Genomic DNA, 16,738 nt, shown 5'->3' on the forward strand with positions numbered 1-16,738 from the left:
CAGGCTAGCGTATGTGCTCCAGGAAGGGGTCGGCCGGACGTGAGGCGCCCCTAGGGAGGCATCCGGAGCCTGGCAGGGGGTCGGGCGCAGGGAGGTGGGAGCGCCCCCTACTGGCCCGCCACACATGCCACTCGCTCAGGCTGACCCAATGCAGCATGCACCAGGGCCCTTCCCTGGGACATCCCTGGCGTAGTCCGAGCCCCCCTCCCCGCCTCCTCACCTCATCCCGCTTCCTGGAACCCAGGAAGTGCCTGGCCACGTGCTCCGGCAGCATGTTGGTGACCAGCGCTTCGTTCCAGCGCCGCATCTCGTAAACCCGCTCCTTCTGGTCATGCACATCGATCTTCCACAGGAACAGGGTCCTGGCCAGCTTCTCCACCTGCAGGGGGGTGTGCAACATGGGCTCCAGCAGTGGTCCTGGCTCCTGTGCAGGGATGAGCTCCCCCGCAGTACCACAGCGAGCCAGGGACTGAACCTCAGGGGTCCCAGGTCCTGGCCACCTGTTTTAGACATGACGTGGGGCCTCGCCCCATGCCAACATAGACGTATGTCACACAGACTTCGAGGCCTGCAGGTGACGGGTGCGAAGGCAACAGATCCAGGAGCATTTGGGAGAATTCCAAGCCCCCTGAGGAGGGCAGGAGGCATCCTGAGACCAGCCCCGAGGGCTTCAGCGCTGCTGGATATTCCAGGCCAAGGCAATCAAGGCCAGGCAGGCATGAGAAGGTGAGGGGAAGGGAGCTTCCTGGGGAAATCGGTGGGTGAAGCCCTCTCCAAAACCTTGAAGACAGCTAGAGAAGGGCAAGGAACATGTGAAAACAAGAGGGAGGGCAGAGGCCAGAGGTAGGACAAACATGGATGCACAAAGCCAAATTGGATGCTTATCTTGCTGGGATCCTATGACCCCAGCTGACTTCCTGCCCTTTGGGCAGGGGGCTGGACTCGATGATCTTCCAAGGTCCCTTCCAGCCCTAATGTCTATGAAATCTGTGAAAAGCCAGAGCCAGGGGAGAGTGGGGAGGTCTACATGTGTCAAGGTGAACATGGGGGATGTAGGGGAGGACGGCCAGAGCCCCGGTGTCCTCTTGGACCCTGTGACCCAAGGGAGGAGACTGGGAGGGGCACTCACATGGCGAGAGAAATAGTAGAAGCTGAGCATCATGATGAAGACCATCACCGTCATGGAGTACTTGGAGGGAAACTGCGAGGACCTGCCGGGGGTGGGGAGAAGAGACAGTCAAACTCAGGGGACCTCCCATGCCAGGACATGGCCCATCATGGCGTGTACACGGCTTCAGAGACATGCCAGTGCCCTTCCCTCGTGCCGCTAGCATGGGCTGGAAGGATGCAGGTGCATGCCCATGGCAGGGCATCCTTTGCCCATACTCGACGCCTCTCAGAGTGGAGCCACTTCCCATCTCAGAGCTGCCTTTGAGGAGCAGGGGACTGACTGGGGAGCCTGGGGCACCACCAACCCGCTCAAGGATGTGCTCGCAGCTGATGGAGCGAGAAGGAGGATTTAGGGCAGCAGGGGACAGCTGGAGCTGACAGGTTGGATCTGGCTGACCAGAGGGCAGTTGCACCCTGCTTTAATCCCTGCTCCACTCCCAATCTGAAACCACCTGCCTGGCGGTGACAGCAGCATTTCTGGTCAAGCAGCAGCAAGGGAGTCACCGACTTCATGGCTCATTGTCATCTCTCTGACCCCTTCTAAATGCTTCGTTTCAATGGTGTTAACGACCCTCTCTCCTTTTTTAATGGTCTCCATGTTCCACCAATCACGCTACCCTTCATTCTACCCTGCTGCTGCCTGTTGGCTGCTCCTGGTTACGAAGCTCTTATTTCACAGCCCAGCACATGGTTTTCAACTCGTTCCAATGCAGTTGTATTTGTTTTTGCTTCAATCTTAAAGTGCATAATCCAGCCCTATACCCCCAGCCCATTAGTGAAGCTTCTAGTTTATTTTTAAAATGGGACAAATTGGTGCTGTGCTCTACGTGATGATGGACCTCACCCTCTGCACCCTGCTTCTCAAAATCCGAGATCCACACAAGGTCGGGACCGTGGGGGTTGTGGCACATTTTCAGTGGGGACACCCAGAGATGAACCCCAGGTTGGTCTGGGGCAGACGCCCCATGCCCTCCCTGGCTCCCTTACACGTAGTCCTTGAAGCGGTGCTGGTCGTACTCATCGAAGATCTGTGCCCAGGCATAGATGTTGACAACGCCCACAGCGCCGGTGATCATGACCATCAGGGTCAGCTTGACCATGTGGCTGACCTGCACCAGCATGATGATGGCGATGAGGGCCAGCACAGCGATGTAGGTGTAATACTTGGGGTTCTCCACGCAGCCGCCCGCCAGCAGGGTCGTCACCGTGACATTGCTGGGACCAGTGTAGTACTGTAAGCAGCTGAGCTGGGGGGCAGAGAGACAGGCGTGAGAGCTTCCCCCCAGGGTCAGATCTCTACCCAGACTGGAACAGCGTGGTGGATCGGTCCAGTCCTGTAGCACAGGGCCAGCACCAGCTGTTTCGGAGAGATGCGCAAGAAACCCTGGTGCTGCAGGAGATCCTGTAGCTCCTTGTTAATCTGCAGTTCTCCCCAGCCCGATCTCCACTGCAAAGCTTTGCCAGTATTGCTAGGGGTGCAGAAAAAAATCGCGCCCTCTGGCCATGCTGACAAACGAAGGCCTCCTGGGACCAGTCTTCTGCCTCTATATGTTGCATCTCCACGAGGGGACTCTGGCACAGCTATGGTGGTAGCGGCCCTATCACAAAGGGCTGCATCCAAGCATTCACCAACCGACTGTCTAACAACACTGAAAGACTTCATCCCAGGGTACTGAAGGAGGTCAGAAAGGCTGGATCAGAGATGGGATGTGTGTAGAAACTTAGGCTCAGATCTTCAAAGAGGGTTGGCACCAAACTCCCAAGGGAGTTGAGACCTAATTCCTAATGAAGATCTGGGGACCTTAGGAAGAACCACTGGCTCTTGGAGCATCTCAGGATAGCACCGCTCCATGCCAGACCATACAACGAGGTGCTCAGGCTTCATTCAGCCCATCACAGTGAGCCAGGACTTTGGGATGCCGGTCTCTGATCAGAGCTGCTAACTCTATCAAGTCACAGTCAATCGTTGCCCATTGACTGTATTTAATTATCCGTCATGTGCGGTGCTCTGAGCAATTATCGGCATGTCCAGAGCAGGGAGGTCAGAGCAGACGTCAAACGCCAGCCCCACAACAGGGAGGTGCAGCCGATCAAGTGCAGCCTGGAGGTCGTGCTAGGAGACACTGGGCACCTCTGGGGATAGTAATGGGATCTGCCTGTCCCACACGTCCTGCACTTGGGTGTGGACACCCCCAAGAAGCCATGGCAGAGAGCGGGGTTGGGTTTTTGCCACTCACCATATCCACAATGTCAGCCATGGTGAGGATGAAGATGGCGGACATAGCCCACGTGTTTCGGGCCCAGCGGGTCCTGTCGATCCACGTGGAAAAGGCCACGAGTTTTTTGGGGAACACCTAGAAAGAGAAGGAAAATAGGGGAATTGCACTTAGCCCTTACAGGAGACCTGATGCTACAGCCAAGAGACCCACGTAGGATGCCGAGGCCCCCAAGCACTTCTAAAATGCATCTGCAAAGGGATTTAGGTGCCTGTTTGAGGTAATTCGGTAGGTGTCAGGTGCCTAAATCCCTTTGGGGATCTGGGTCTAATCAGCTAACATCCCATGACCCCAAGGAGAGCTGCAAACTGCGACACCACGTCATTCATAGGGACCTCCCCCTGCTGCAGAAGGCTGCTTTGGGGTCTCCAGTGAAAGGGAATAAGGAGTTTCCAGCCCCTCACTAGGCTGCCCATGAAGGGATATGACTTCCTGAGTCTGCAGAGAGCCTGAAACAACAGCCTGAACCGCTCTGTCCCCCTCACTGGGTGTCAGCTCTGCTGCGGAGTGGGGACTATCTGTTACCTATTTCAGTGCTGAGCAAAAACATCCAGGTAACGTGCCTCCAGGGCAGCGTGAGACAGCGGACACTTCCCAGTGTGCGTGAACTCAGACAACACAGGCCCCTTTGCCTTGAGCCAAAGGTGATTCTCCATTAGCCCCTAGCAGTCTGGTGCCTCTGCCCCACGGCTGAGCCCTGCTGATGCCATCCTCTCCCACCGACACCTGTAGGCACTGCGGGTGTCCAGGACCTGTTAGGACCAAGCCCTTCATTCTCTTACCCTGGGGAAGATGGCAGCCAGAGAGCAGATGGTCAGGATCAGCAGCAAGATCTCCCCGATGACGAATGTCACATAATTGGCCACCAGCCTGCAGAGAGAGGGAGGGGGTTGACCACCAGCACCAAGCGAAGGTAGTCGTGCAACTGTTTGACGGGGTGGCCTGTTGCAATTGCACTCCCACAGCAACCAGCTGCCGTCACCGGGGACTTCTCACAGCACTACAGACTCTCGAATCCTAGCCTGGAAGGGGCCTGGAAGGTCCTTGCCCACACCCAAGCTGCCTTGTCCCTACCGCAGCCCAAAGAGACGCTGCCCAGCCTCTGCTGGGAGCCTCCAGGGATGGAGACCCCACAGCTCCCCTGGGCAGCTGGTCCCACCATCCTGCTGTTCTCAAAGTCAGGAAGAAATGACCCCTTAAGCGACCCTGGCAAGGCTAGACTTTTAAAGGTACTTAGGCACCCAACTCCCCTGGAACGAGGCACCTCAATCCCTTTAAAGATCTGGTCTTTCAGTCTCCTTTTGCCTCAGTTCCCCCTCTCTGTGGATTGAGACCATGTAGCAGTGGAGAGGCTTGTGCATCCCCGCGATCCTCTGAACCGTGCCATCTGGGTCTTGCACCCCTGGCAAACGGCCCAGCCGAATGACAATCCAGCCCCACAGCCTCAACAGCAGACCGGGGGAAGAAGACGTCAGCATCTCAACAGCTGTAAAGATGGAAGAAGGCTACAGAGAGCTGGAGGTCTCCTGTCGTCTAGGGTTTTCTCTGGCCGCTGGGCTCAGATCTCCGCCTGGTGTGGTTGCTGTTTCCGCGCGCCAGCTCGCATTGGCTTCTGCTACAGGAAACAACTCTCTCCCGTACCAATGTCCAAAGCCCCTGCAGCGAGGGACCAGTGGTGATGGAGATCAGATCAGTGAATCCAGCAATTTCCAGCCACGAATCTGCACAGCTGGCGGTAGCCTGATGGATGTCTTACATGCAAGACAGGTGTGCAATTTGGCAGCGGCTACCATGGCTGAGCAGTCCTATTTGGGATCCCCTCTGCTCACCCTACATGGGGAATGGGCTAGAAAAGATGCCCTCAACCTAGTCTGTCTTATGGGCTCCCAGCTGGATAACCACGCCCGGAGAGATCACTGTCTCTGTGGTCAAAAACATCATAAGACGACAATGATTTTTGCCAGCACCGTACCTAGACTCCTGGCAGCCCCAGGCAAATGTTTAGTATCAGGCCCCCCCTTTGCCAGAGATAATGATAATAATAATTTAAAAATTACCATTTTCCAGCCCCCTTTATGTCTGGGCCCCAGGAGGCTGCCCGGTTCGCCCATGCCTGTGTCCAGCCCTGATTTTTGCAACGTGAAACATTCACACCTTGGCAGATAATCAAGACAACGAACAACTGGAAAGATGAACTGCCATCATCTGCAGGGAAGCAGTGCTCTCAACCACGCAGCAGCCTGCTTCCAGGCAAAGTGTCTTGCTTTTGAAGCAGAGAAGGAAGCAAAGGAAAAGGAGAAGGATCCCAGCCTGTGGCCTACTCTCCCCTGCAGGAAGACCTGCTGCTTCTGTGGATGGATCTGTAGCTCAAAGATTGGATTCGTATGTCACCTCGAGACCCATCAATGAGCCATGGGAGAGCTCATCTTCGAATCGAGGCCTTGCTGACAATAGCCTCAGTTCCCAGCTTTCAGCATCAGTGAAGCAGTGCGAGGGTGGGTGTGTGATGGCAAGAAAACTCCAAGTTGCAGCTGAAAAGTGCGGCTCTTGGAGGGGCCACAGGGCTGTCGCAGCAGCCCAGCTAAGCTTGTGGGGCTGTCAGCGGGGACTTCTGGACCCAGCGCCTGCCTGGCAGTCCCCTGCATTAGCAGCCTCTGGGGTTTATGAACCGGATCACGTGAATTAGCTGCTTGCAAATGCAGGGGATCCCAGTCAAGGTCTTCGAGGGCCCTTTCCAGCCCTGTGCTCCTGGAGACATGGAGCATTAAGCCACATGGGAAGGGGGCCCCTGCACCACCCAGTCCAGTTTCCTGTGTTTGCAGAAACTTGAAGAATCCTCCATGTCACCACTTCGCCCACATCTACAAGGCCCAGGTTGCACAAGACCCAGATCTGGCACAGGTAAAAGCCAGGAGACGAGGGCACGGCTGATGCCCTGCCATTGCAGTGACAGGACGTCACTGGTTAATATCAGCTCAGATCCTAGGACAACGACCACGCCCCGTGATACAGAAGACGGCAGCTCCCCCTCCATGGCCAATGTCATCTGGGGGGTATTCCTGTCTGAGCCCTATGAGAGATACTGCCCAGAACCAGGATCGAAATGCTGGCCTGTGCTGTCACCTTTCTCCTGTGCCTGCGTAGCAGCCCCTCTGATCTGATGATGTTGCGAGGTCCCTTCCAGCCCTAACGTCTACGCAATCTGTCAGGCAGAGCATCAGACCTGGACCTGGCATGATACACACGTGCTCTACCCGTGCACCCCAACATCCCGCAACCTGACTCAGTCCCTTGGCCTTCTCGCTTCACTGCTCAACTCCTTTCCCCGGGGTGAGGGCAGAGGCGACTGGACTTAATGAGAACGAGTTGCCCCCGCCATGCTCCGAGCCCGGCAGCTCCCGCAGGGCTCAGGGAGTTTGCACCCACAGCTGCGGGCTCTGCTGTGCAACCCAGCCCTGGAAAATGCTTCACTGGCAAATTGTATTTTCCAGGGCGGCTGCTCGCAGGCCTCGTTCTGCTCCCGTGATGTTCCCAGGAGCCCAAGAGCAGCTGGGGAGAGAAGCAGAGAGCACAGGGCAGGGTTAGGCCATCACTTTGGCAATGCAGCTGGGCATCTCGGGCCAGACCCAGAGGCAGCATTAATGGGCCAGCTGGCTCTGCTGCCCATGCAGACGTGCCCCCTTTCCACCGGCTGAGAATCGGCGCCCTTCGTTTATGCCTACCCAGGTCCCCTGCTGCCATCTGGCTCATATGAGGCTGAAGTCTGATGCCCCACCAAGACTACACCGTGCCCTATGTGAAATGAGTTTGTGGGAGGTCTCAGCCCAGCCCTGAAGCTCCTGGTGTTGGTATAATGCTATGATCCCAGGACTGCTAGCTGCAGTAGAAGGGGACTGTCACATACTTGGACCGCTATGAAACTACGGGCAGAAAATCCCCCCTGGGCCTTTCCAGCAGGACAGAGAGATGCCACAAAGGCGACCAGACCCCAACCCTCTCCCCACCCCATAAGCCCCCAGCCCACGCGTAGACCAGGCTCACCAGGGGTCGATGAGGATCTCCACCAGGGCAGTGAAGAAGAGGACGACGCAGGAGCAGCTGAAGGCGGCCCCGCTCTGCTTCTCCTTCTCCACGGAGTAGCGCGTCTCCATCTCGGGGTCGATGAAACGCATGGACAGGCGGTATGTGTTCTTCCCCTTCAACCTGCCCGAGGCACCGGCACCCCCGGTGAGGTCCTAAGTGCCCCCCCAGGCAGGGAAGAGGGGGGTACTCCATCCCTCCCTCCCCTACCGGCTTGCTTTTGTGGCACCAGGGGGAACAAAACCAGGCTGGTGGGAAAGACCAGGCCCGATCAGGGAGGAAGAGGAGCCTCGAGCGGGGTGGCGCATGAGGACGGGGGTGCAGTACCAGTGGCTATTGGAGATGCACAGCCAGGCTCTGATGGGCAGTGGGTAGGGGAAGCAGATCCCGCAGAGCTGGGACAGGCTCTGGGCGGGTGGTCCAAGGTGCACGGATTTCATAGACATTAAGGCATCGAATCCAGCCCCCTGCCCCAAAGGCAGGAAGTCAGCTGGGGTCAAAGGATGCAACGGGGCATCACCGGGGAGGGAGGGTGCTATGGGGGTCTCGGGAGAGGGTGGGCGAGTGGCCTCTGCTTACGGGGCCCGGAGGGTGGAGGGGCCGGGGTGACTCACGCCTGGACGGACTCCCTCTCCAGCAGAGCCTCGTTGAGCAGCTTGTTGAGCTCCTGCTCGTTCTCCGAGGCGTCGATGACCCTCTCGGCCAGGTCGCGCAGCCGCAGGCGCCGCCGCGGGTTGGGGAAGGATGGGTTCACCACCTGGGCACGAGGGGACACGGGGGGTGAGTTCGGGGAGCCAGTCCTCGTGGCACTGCACGCTGGCACGCCTGGACCTCCCTGCACCTGGGCCCACTGTTGCCCCCTCCAGTCCCGGCCTCTCTTCCTTTAATATTGCCCTGCACCTCTCCAGGCGCCCCAGCGCCGTTCTGTCCCGGTGCATTTAACCTGGAGGTAGAAATACAAGGCCTGGCCCTGCCTGTCTTTCCTCAGTTCCCCAGAATGGAGGAACCCACCCCCCCAAGGAAGGAGAGGGAATGCACTCCATGATCCCCAAGGGCCCCCCACCCCCCCACGGCTTCCCCCGCTTATCCCCTGCCGCCTCACCCCCTACCTCGCCCTCTTCCTCGGCCCCGTTCCCGCGGGCCTCTATCTCCTCGCCCTCGTCAGGTGTGGTGCACGTGGTGTTGATGCTGCCGTTGCACTCCTTGGTGTTGATCAGCAGTGGCGAGTTCCCGTGGGACGACGTCAGGGACAGCTTCTGGAACAGGAGGGAGCCCTGAGGGGGCAATTCAGGCCCCCAAATCCAGGCCAGTAGCAAGGGGAAGAGGTGTGCCATGGGTAGGCTATAGGGCAGGACCGAGCACTTGTGGGGGTGACGGGGGGGGGTTGTTATTTTCCTCCAATCTGGCTCCACCATTGACTGATTTTTGCCAACGTGTCCAACTCTAAACTACCCCCATTGTTTTAAACAATGCCCCATTCCCTGCCTGGGAGCTGGAGGCGTGCTGCTCCCCGGCAGAAGGGCCAAGCTGTGGGAGCTCCCTCATTGCCAGGCTCCAAGAAAAGGTTGCCCTTGGCTGGGATAGTTCAGAGAAAGGCGAGCAAGGGGCTGGAGCAGATCAGGGCTGTTCAAGTTCAATGCAGCCCCTGTGTGCCCGTGGGAGAAGAGACAACTAAGCCTACAAGAGCAGGTCTACAAGGGCCTGTGGACCACCAGCTGGATGGCCAAGGGCTAGGTGGATTCCTGATGGTCTTCCTATGATCCAGGCCGGTCTCGCAGCACCAAGTACATAGCAGGGAAATACCCAGGAGACCCATCCCAATCATGTATGCTCACTATAAGTGCAGGATCCTGCTCCTGTAACAGCACCATTGGGACATGCAATGGTTTCGGGGTCCACAGACGCAGAGCCAAGGACAGGGATGGTGTCTCCCTTTGTAGGAAGGAAAATGGCCCGGACAGGGGCAAGACCGTGCGAGCTGGAGCACAGAGAGTGGCGATGGTCCAGGCAAGAGGAGAAGGCCGCAGGAGGAGGAGTGCGGTGACTCACCACGCCATTGATCCCGTTCTTGAGGGGCTGCTTGGGCACCAAGACCAGGTACGTGACAATCCCCTTCTCCTTCAGGTAGTCGCACCTCGACCCGCCGTCTCCCGGCTCCACTTCGAACTCGCCCTTCAAGCAGTCCATGGTATTCTGGGAGATGTGCACTCGCCTAGAAGCAGAAGTGCGATGTCCTTTGGCACCCATCAGCCGTTCCCCCGGCCTCCCCCGTAGGCCAAGGGGTCGGGCTGTGGACCTCGCTGAGCAATTCCACCCTTGCCCAAAGCCATGCAAAGGAGGCAGCAACCTAGCAATGCTGGAAGGCAGAGCTGGACATGGCTGAGATAGGGCTTTGAGTCCCAAACCCATGTCGCTGACCTGTGCTACAAAGCCACAGACACAACCTCCCGTGTCCACCAAAAACATCAGTGACTCTTCCCACAATTTGTGCTGGAAGAGGGACCCCAACCACGCTGGCCTCAGTGAGGGGTTGCCACAGTCACCCACCCAGCACAATGCTTAGCATTCCCATTCCCTGCCTCGGAGGGAGAGGGGACTGGGTTACCCAAGGGACCTCCAATGGGCTCCCGATAGCGACTGGCCCGTATGATGAAGAAGGGGGTTGGATGAAGCCTATGCCCGAGTCCTGTGTGGGTAGTTGGTGGAAGGGGATGCACCTGCTGAAGTAGCTGTTGATGGCTGCACTGATCCAGACCAAGGCCTCGATCCCAGGTGTGCAAGCCAGGAGCAGGGGCCAAGCACAAGGGTGATGTGCCCAGCACAGCCGGGTTGGCTGCCTTGTCTTTGATGTTCACGGCTCTGTGCCATGCAGGAGGCGGCTCAGCCCTTGAAGGGGGTGGCAGGAGTCTGTGTGATGTCTCTTATCCCCCAACTCCGTATCCTGTGACACTCGGCCAGGAGGCTCCGAGACAGCTAGCATGGCTCCTGACCTTACGGGTGGTGACTTTCCACCCCACCATGTCACTGGGCTGGGCTTTGCGCTAAAGTTGGCCCACGCAGAAGAGCCTGCAGCAGCAGGCATTTGCAGTGCACTGGGCAGAGGCCCTAATGGATTATGTTATGGAGCCAAAGCAGCACAAAGGGCATTTAATGGGGAAGTAGTAGATACAATGGGGGTCGGGCTAGGATTCAGAGTGACCTTGACAAATTGGAGGATTGGGCCAAAAGAAATCTCATAAAAGAAATCTCATGAGGTTCAACAAAGACAAGTGCAAAGTCCTGCATTTAGAAGGGAACAATCCCCTGCACCGGTGCAGGCTGGGGGGCGGGCTGGGCAGCAGCTCTGCGAAAAGGACCTGGGGGGGACAGGGGACAAGAAGCTGGACAGGAGCCAGCAGTGCGCCCTTGGTGCCAAGACGACCAACAGCATCCGGGGCTGCGTTGGGAGGAGCGGTGCCAGCAGACCGAGGGCAGTGATTCTTCCCCTCTATTCAGCCCTGGGGAGGCCACATCTGGAGTCCTGTGTCCAGTTGTGGCCCCTCACTACAGAAGGACGTGGACCCATTGGAGAGAGTCCAGCGGAGGGCAATGACAATAGTCCATCTCCCAAAGAGGCACTCACCCAGGGATGCCACCAGCCTCCATCTTGTTTGCCACCGTTACGTCTGTCGACCACACGTCGTACTGCCAGCGCTTCTGGCCCAGCACCCCGCCCAGCACCGTGCCGGTGTGGACCCCCACGCGCATGTCCACGTTGGTTTTGGTCTTCTCTCGCACGTAGCTTTGGGACAGGGAGGGAAGGGGTCACAAAGGGATGTCTCAGTGAGTCAGTCATCGACACCCGGTCAAAGATGTGAGACCCCCCCGCAACCTTTCTAGGCTTCATTGCAAACCCCAGCCCTATGAACTGCGGACCTGCATAGGCTCGCTGTTTTGTGTACGTGACTATGCAAGCTCAAACCGCGAGATGCTGCAGCTTTACAACCCACAGTGCTAAGTCAAGGGGGCTTTTTAAAACGCGACCCTTTTTTTCCCCCTTCTGCCCTCCTTTGAACCAGACAAACCAATCGCAGAAGCCCCCGTGCAAATGCAAGGAGACACACAACGCAACTCAATGCAAAAGTGGAGGGAGCACGTTCAAACACACAAAAGCAAAGGCTACCAAAATCACATAACGACACAGTTGCAGCTCCCCAGGAATGGGCACAGGGAGAGGGACTAGGAGCAACAGCCTCCAGCTGCAGCAGGGGAAATTTAGGCTGGAGTGGAGGAGGAAATTTCTGACTCTGCACATGGTCAGGCATTAGAGCAGGCTGCTGGGAGGAGCGGTGGTATCTCCATCCTTGGAGATTTTCAAGAGCAGGTCTATCGGACATTGGCCTGCGATGGTTTAGTCAGGGATGATCCTGCCTTGAGCGGGGGGCTGGACTGGAAGACCTCATGAGGTCCCTTCCAGCCCTGCTTTCCTATGATCCTATATAGGGAAGGCAGGCTTGGCTGACACCACGTCACAAAGCAGCCCCGACTCCGACAGGCAGCGAACCTGGGGTTTAGCTCATGGCAGGGCTGGGAAAGAGCCGAGGGAGCTTTCCAAGATAGAAAAGATGGGGCGGCTTACGAGATGGCTTCCACCATGGCCAGTCCCATCAGGATGGAGCAGACGGCGTGGTCTTCCCGGTAGTCGGGCAGCCCGCAGATGCAGTAGTAGCAGTCTCCCAGGATCTTGATGCGCAGCTGGTGGTATTTCTGAGGGAGGAGGAGAACACGTAACCCGCCGCAAGCAATGGTAGGAAGAGGATCGGAGGCAGGGGGCAGGACAAGGGCCTTCTGCCTGCCCTGCCCGCCTGGGGACTGGGACACGGACCTAATAACTGAGGTCTCTGCTGGGTGGCTGAACACAGAAACGTTGGGAAGATACTGTTTTGCGTCGCTGTGGAATGAAAATGTTTCAGAGACGCTCGTTTCAGATGCAACGAGGTGATTCATCCTGGGGATTTTTAATAGGAGCAAAGGAAATTTGGAAACAAAGAGCAAAAAAGCAAGGGGAACTTCGGTGCCAGTGAGGGTTAGGTTGGATATTAGGAAAAACTTTTCACTGGAGGGGCGGAGAAACACTGGAGTGGGTTACCCAGAGAGGTGGTGCAGTCTCCATCCTTGGGGGTTTTGTAGATTCAGGCAGACAAAGCCCTGGCTGGGATGATGTAGTTGGGGCTGCTCCTGCTTGGAGCAGGGGGCTGGACTGGATGTGACCCCCTGAGCTCCCTTCCAACCCCCATTTTCTATGTTTCTATGATTAACAAAACCAAGGAGGAGCTGCCGGCTTGTTGGCTTCCTGCCCGCCGTGCCCCAGGGGTTACCGCACTCGTCCGGGTGTCAGAAGCTGTGTTCAAAACCACCTTTGGCTTGAGGCTAAGCAGAGCCCGGCATTGGGCTCCCCCCTCACAGAACAGCGTTCCCGATACACGGCGCTACGAGACTGGGTCTCTCCTTTGGGATGGTTTGGGACATTTTTTGGCAAATAAAGGAGAAAGCAAAATGCTTTTGCCCAGCTCTGCAGCCCGGGCGCCCATCAGCGCTGGCCTGAAGCCTCCTGAGATGCTGTCCAGAAGAGGGGTTCACTGCTTGTTCCTGCCTGGGTCGGGTAGGTGGAAACAGGCAGCTCTTTGGAAAACAGGGCTTTGCTATACTGGGTTTCAGGCCACAGCTTCCTACAGCGACCAGTGTCTTGCAGGGAGAAATGCATACCTCCACCCCCTGGGCTAGACACAGAAAGGAGGAGATACAGAAATGAGCCCAACAAGCTGGGTGAGGGCAGGGGAGCCAGAGCAGCTCCCTGGTCCTGGGGCGCTCGCTGGAGGGAGCTTTGCTGCAGAGGGGCAGGGTCTGAAAGAAAGCAAGTTCCCCAGGACAGGGGAACAAAGAGACCAAGGGGTCGGGTCTAAAAAACATAGGACCTGGCTGGGTTGCGGAGCGCCACAGGGACGTGGTTCGGAGGGACGGAGGGCTGCTTTGGTGTAGGTCCAGGCAAGGGCGAGAGAAGCCAGCCGCCGGAGGGACAGCAGCTCTGCACATCGGGGCAGATGTGAGGGTTTAGGGACCAAATCCCAATGAATGCTCAGGGAAACTGAGGCAGGGAAAGGTGTACAGGTGGTTGTGCCTCTCGCTCACGCTGTTTAAAAAGGAAGCAGTTTAAGCCCCCGCTTTGCAACCTCCTTGGCTGTTTGTTTTGCCCAGCTCGTTTCTCTGGAGAGGGGCACCATAACCGCAGTGCCCCAGAAGGTGTCCTGAGGCCCTGGCGAGGCTTTGCCTCGAGTCTCAGCACCTGGGGCCTCAGCTCTCAGGGTCCAGCGCTGGGGTGCAAGTGCCGTGGGGCGGCTGCGACACGCCGCGAGCGCCATCCGCCTGCATCCCTCGCGGGCCGGCCTGGCGCCCACCTCTCTCTCCTTCAGTCCTCCTTCCTGCTCCGTTCCCTGCTTTCTCTCCCCTCCCCGGTCACTGACTCAGAGCCCAGCCCGGGCGAACACGGACATGCCTTTCCCTTGGACATTTTCCATTCCCCTCCCTCCCCGGAGCACAAGGAAAGCAGGCGGGAGAGCAGGGCACAGCGCAGCCAGGCCTGCTAGGGTGCAAGCTCCCCAGGATGCAGAGCATCAGCGCAGGGGCCTCAGTGATTCGCAACCCCGCGCTTCCAGGGCAGGACGAGCGCCAGGGAGGTGAGGGATGGATGCATCGAGACGGCAGTGAGATTACTCATGTGAGGGGAGCTTCGCCAACTCGGCGAGGGTCCGTGTGGGATGGTCTCGCCTGCCATGGACTTACCGCGGCCAGCTTGTCAAAACGGGCGAAGAGCTCGTTGAGCAGCTTCACCAGCTCCTGGGCGCTGCAGGACGACGACAGCTGGGTGAAGCCGACGATGTCTGCGAACAGGATGCTGGGGAAAGAAGCCACGCGGGCCGGAGAGCGTGAGCTGGGGACAAGGGGGTCACTGCCTGTCGGGAACGGGGCTGTCCCAGTCCTCCCAGACCCGTCCGCAGGGACGTGCGGCTAGCTGGCGCGATAAGGCCGATGCCAGCACCCGCGCCGGCAGAGCAACCTGTGTGCAGGCCTGAGCTGCGTGAGACCCACGCGTGGCCGCCCCGCGCCCGGGGAACGCGGCGCGTCCCTCACCTGACGTTCTCGTGGCGGTACATGTACATGGTGTTGAACTGCTGCATCTCCTTCTGGCTCGCGTCCTTCTTCATGTCCTTCAGCATCTCGTCCGCAACGTGCTTGGGCAGGATGGAAAGCATCAACCGCTCCTGCGGCGGGGAAGGACAGAGAGACGGGAGATGAAGGGGGCTCTAGCCAGCCCAGAGCTGAGTCCCCCCCTCCCACGGCGGGGATCAGGGTCCCTTCTGAACGGCAGAGCTGGCCGACGTCTCGCGCCTGCCCCGCCGCGTGTGACCAGGTGTGCCTCGGAGACGAGGAGCCCTTGCTGAACGGCCCCCAGATGTGCCGACCCCGAAGCCAGCTGTGCCATTCTGCTGCCAGGACCAAGAGCCAGCACAGGGAGTCCAGTGGAGAGAGGGAGGCAGGGCACCTGGACGAATCGTGCGGCCAGGCTTCGCACTTCGAATATTGACACGTGCCCCCCTAAGGCACACTTCCGCCACCGCTGCCCGACCTCAGTCCTTCCCTCTCTGGTTACTGGTGTGCAAAGCTTCCCACGTCCCCGCCTTTGGGACACAGCCGGGACGCCTAACTCGGACACAACTTCCACTGATCTCAGTCTCCCGATCCCCGGGCTCTCTGCCGCCCTTGTGTCAGTTTAGATATGCATGTGACTTGCCTCTAGCCTAAAGCACTCGGGCGAAGTCAGGCCGTGGAGTCTGGAGCAAGATCCTTGCAGGTTTCACACTGTTTTGGGCACGTGGCTACCAGGGGGAAAGCCTAGGTAGCCAGCCAAGCCAGCTCCCTGGCTGCCTGTGCATGGCAGAGCCTCAGGATCTTGCCATCCAAGCACTGCAAATCCCAGCTGCACCTTGGAGGAAACCCAGCCTGCCTTGCTACAGCGGGACCACTCTTTTGACAATCCTTAGCAGACAAGGCTCAAAGCCTTGATTTCAGGATCCAGTGCCAGGCGGAGAAGCGGGGCAATGAGCCAGCACGTGATGCAGCCCCTTCTTCTCCCTAACTTTAACTGGCCTCTCAAAGTAGTCTCCTGTCCAGGGACGCCGGGAGCTATTTCATAGCCAGGGACTGACGCAGGGTTTGAACTGCGAAGAATGTGCATTATTTGGGCCGGTTTCTCTCTGCAATTTCTGGCAGGCAGGAGGGAGGGAGTGAGATGCTCTGCGGTCTCTCCTCTGACCAGATGCAGAAACCTCCACTACTGACCTCCCCGGGAAAACGCAGGCTGGAGGGGGGAAGGGGTCAGACACCGTCGTGATTCAGTACAAGATGAATCGGTCTTAGCCACCTGGGAGGAGGGTGAGTTAATTGCTCAGGGATCTGGGAATGGTGGGTGGGGAGGTCCCAGGGCTCATGGAAAACGTCATTTATTTTTTTGTTATTACCGCTGTTTAGCAGCCCCAGCCAGGGATCTGGACCACGTTATGTCACATGGTTACACGCCCAGACTAAAGAGTCTGTCCCCGCCCCACAACACTTGTGTTCTCAGCTTAAGCTTTACACAAGAAGGGATGTTTTTTGGCAGTGAAGAAATCAGAGACTGAACTCTGCCACAGACTCCCCACGTGACCTTGGGCAAGTCACTCAATCACGCTGAACTATAACATGGGAGGACTGTCATATCACCATCTCTGTTCTTTCTGTATGCGGATCGCAAGCAGCTCAAGGCAAGAGCCACCTGTCATACAGGCAGGTGCAGCATGACGGGATCCCAGGGTCGGCTGGGGGCCCAGTTACAGCCTAGGCATAAGCAGCTCGGTTGAGGCAGCAGTCTGCATCAGAGGAGGCTCCAAAGGCAGGAGTCTGGCGTCTGCTCTGCTGCATTTTCATCCCACTGTCTCATGTCCTGCCATCTGCAGCAGAGAGAAGAGTTGCTCTCCCTCTTCTCTATGGCAGACTTTCAAATGCCCCCGAATCTCCTCTCCACGCTAAGCCCGCCGTCCTCGCTCAGCCTTTCCGCGTACAGCTGCATCCCAACCCCTTCGTCACCGCGGCATCCATCTTCAGTGTCTCCACATCCTTCTTGAAACACAGAGCCCAAC

At 57.9% G+C, this 16,738-nt stretch overlaps 1 protein-coding gene across 1 annotated transcript in view; it reads right to left on the reverse strand.

The window, feature by feature from the left end:
• Nucleotides 1–16,738, reverse strand: part of ADCY3 (adenylate cyclase 3) — a 60,354-nt gene that overhangs the window by 6,570 nt on the left and 37,046 nt on the right. The window contains exons 3-15 of the mRNA XM_019537232.1: nucleotides 14,694–14,824; nucleotides 14,346–14,457; nucleotides 12,145–12,272; nucleotides 11,149–11,307; nucleotides 9,576–9,738; nucleotides 8,636–8,782; nucleotides 8,141–8,283; nucleotides 7,488–7,649; nucleotides 4,229–4,316; nucleotides 3,408–3,524; nucleotides 2,158–2,417; nucleotides 1,130–1,211; nucleotides 221–379 (exon numbers count right to left, since the gene is read on the reverse strand). Of these exons, the coding sequence (XP_019392777.1) occupies nucleotides 221–379; nucleotides 1,130–1,211; nucleotides 2,158–2,417; nucleotides 3,408–3,524; nucleotides 4,229–4,316; nucleotides 7,488–7,649; nucleotides 8,141–8,283; nucleotides 8,636–8,782; nucleotides 9,576–9,738; nucleotides 11,149–11,307; nucleotides 12,145–12,272; nucleotides 14,346–14,457; nucleotides 14,694–14,824 (1,851 nt within the window). The remainder of the gene's footprint in view (nucleotides 1–220; nucleotides 380–1,129; nucleotides 1,212–2,157; nucleotides 2,418–3,407; nucleotides 3,525–4,228; nucleotides 4,317–7,487; nucleotides 7,650–8,140; nucleotides 8,284–8,635; nucleotides 8,783–9,575; nucleotides 9,739–11,148; nucleotides 11,308–12,144; nucleotides 12,273–14,345; nucleotides 14,458–14,693; nucleotides 14,825–16,738) is intronic.

The sequence above is a fragment of the Crocodylus porosus genome, unplaced genomic scaffold (genome assembly GCF_001723895.1).
Source record: "Crocodylus porosus isolate Cpor-Errol unplaced genomic scaffold, CroPor_comp1, whole genome shotgun sequence".
NCBI classification, from domain to species: domain Eukaryota; kingdom Metazoa; phylum Chordata; order Crocodylia; family Crocodylidae; genus Crocodylus; species Crocodylus porosus.